At 48.7% G+C, this 2,508-nt stretch overlaps 1 protein-coding gene across 1 annotated transcript; it reads left to right on the top strand.

Annotated features, from left to right (window-relative positions):
• Window positions 1–776: 776 nt before the first annotated feature.
• Window positions 777–1,478, top strand: LOC139464329 (uncharacterized). Its single transcript, XM_071245890.1, has one exon. The coding sequence runs from the start codon at window positions 777–779 to the stop codon at window positions 1,476–1,478; it is 702 nt and encodes a 233-aa protein (XP_071101991.1).
• The last annotated feature ends 1,030 nt before the right edge of the window (window positions 1,479–2,508 follow it).

Here is a 2,508-nt window from a genome sequence, read left to right as displayed (position 1 = left end):
CACACACACACACACACACACGTGCATGCACGTCGCTATATAAGTGCAATAATCTTGGACGCGACGTTAAACCCAATTTCGCCTCACCTCACCTCAACTCACCTCACCTCACCAGTACAGGTAAACTGACCAATGACATTCAGTGACTGAATGGAGCATGTTGTCTTTTGGGGTACTGTCGTCGTGTTCCATGTTTAATTGGGGCACTGGTGCCCAAATATCTCAGATGATGTAGATTTATGATTGGGTTGCGTCCTTCCGAGATACCAGAATCCGTTGATGGTTGGTTCGAATCTGAGGCCATTGGCTTGTCAGCACGTGACACGTGGCGACGGAAACGCTGTGCGTGGCGATGTGCCGAACTCACTGATGGCCAGCTGGAAACCCATCACATCACAATGTCACAACGACTGACAACGAGTTTATCACCCAACGCCGTTGCCACGATCAATATTTGAAAAACACAAAAAACTCAAGTGTTTTTAATTAAATTCTGTTATTGCATTACCGCCTCTTTGATGTTAAAGTTTTCGTCACCATATATGTCACGCAGTTATCAAACAAATCCTTTGTGCACCCTCAAGATGCCGAGTTGTGCTGTTCGGTGTCGACAAAAGCAGGATTCTCACAAGTTTTCTGTTATTGGACGATTTTAACAAATTTACGGTAATTCAAACTGTGCATGCCATGTAAATAAAAAGGGATGTGCGAACCGTACCACACAGACCCACACTCACATAACACAGCCCCACTCTCATTCCATCCCGAGTGTGGGGATGTGTGAAGCGAGTGTGGGGCTGTGTGAAGCGAGTGTGGGGATGTGTGGAGCGAGTGTGGGAAAGTGTGGAGCGAGTGTGGGGCTGTGTGGAGCGAGTGTGGGGCTGTGTGGAGCGAGTGTGGGAAAGTGTGGAGAGAGTGTGGGGCTGTGTGGAGCGAGTATGGGGCTGTGTGGAGCGAGTATGGGGCTGTGTGGAGCGAGTGTGGGGACTGTGTGGAGCGAGTGTGGGGCTGTGTGGAGCGAGTGTGGGGCTGTGTGGAGCGAGTGTGGAGCGAGTGTGGGGCTGTGTGGAGCGAGTGTGGGGCTGTGTGGAGCGAGTGTGGGGCTGTGTGGAGCGAGTATGGGGCTGTGTGGAGCGAGTATGGGGCTGTGTGGAGCGAGTGTGGGGGCTGTGTGGAGCGAGTGTGGGGCTGTGTGGAGCGAGTGTGGGGCTGTGTGGAGCGAGTGTGGGAAAGTGTGGAGCGAGTGTGGGGCTGTGTGGAGCGAGTGTGGGGCTGTGTGGAGCGAGTGTGGGAAAGTGTGGAGCGAGTGTGGGGCTGTGTGGAGCGAGTGTGGGGCTGTGTGGAGCGAGTGTGGGAAAGTGTGGAGCGAGTGTGGGGCTGTGTGGAGCGAGTGTGGGGCTGTGTGGAGGGAGTGTGGGGATGTGTGGAGGCAGTGTGGAGATGTGTGGAGCGAGTGTGGGGACATGGACAAGTGCTAAAGTTGTGTATTAACCCCAGGTGTCTCGGGGACAAGTGTGGAAATATGACACGTGTTTACACAGGGTTAATAACTTACTACCAGACTCGTCCATGCTGCGCCCAGCCGAGACGACAACAAACGTCACGTCTAACTGGAAATAGATCCATATTTTATTAAACAAAATATTATTCCATTGTTTGAATGTTTACTCACGTGTTTGTATTTTTGCGTGTAACTGTTACATATTTTTTTATCAAGTTGAGTTCCTATGTTTGAATCGTTATGTCCAATGGGACTGGCTCATGTTAGCGTTTTTTGTTTGTTTGTATTTTTCATTTGTGAAATCCTTTCAATTGCTTATTTATGTTTTATTTCATGAGTTCAAAGTAGTACGGTGTGATGGGTTGGAATGTAGGAGTGGGTGAATTAGATTTAAAGCAGCTATCTCTGAGCTGCATCCGAGCATGGCCTGTTGCTTCACGTGGGGGAAAAGCTCAGTAATGCAGGGCCTTGGATGTCTGATTCCACCGCCGTACGACCAGCCACGTTTGTTTGTTTGTTGTTCAACGCTGCACTCACCAATATTCCAGCTATAAGACGGCCTGTAAATAATCGGATCTGGACCAGACAATCCAGTGACGGATATCATGAGCATCGATCCACGCGTTTTATCTCACAGTATCCCCAGTATCTTGCCAGATTCAACGACCCGTGAATATCCGGGTTAGAACAGGTTATATACTTATAGTAAAAGGACTATTATAGTAGTGCCACGAGAAAGAGAACGAAACATGTCAGTCATCTCAAAGGCTTGTGTAAGTTCTTGTCAGCTTGGGCAAACATATTCATGCAAAACAATGATTTGGGGGTTTGGGGGTTCAGCATCAAATAAAGTATAAATGTAAATAATTATATGTGTAGTCCCCGTGGTCAAGTTGTAGACCATGTAGATCCCTCTCTACGCAGGTAAAACAGACATTGGCCATGTCAATATGGAACGTCAACGGGAGAGAACAAACAGTCTAGATACCTGCAGATTCCATTGGGCG

The sequence above is a fragment of the Haliotis cracherodii genome, unplaced genomic scaffold (assembly GCF_022045235.1).
Source record: "Haliotis cracherodii isolate W230 unplaced genomic scaffold, xgHalCrac1.p SCAF_1, whole genome shotgun sequence".
In the NCBI taxonomy this organism is placed as follows: Eukaryota; Metazoa; Mollusca; class Gastropoda; order Lepetellida; family Haliotidae; genus Haliotis; species Haliotis cracherodii.
This window is presented reverse-complemented; position numbering and strand designations above follow the sequence as displayed.

Coding starts and splice junctions, on each gene's coding strand:
- LOC139464329 (XM_071245890.1), top strand. CDS start 777: ATGTGTGAAGCGAGTGTGGGGCTGTGTGAAGCGAGTGTGGGGATGTGT.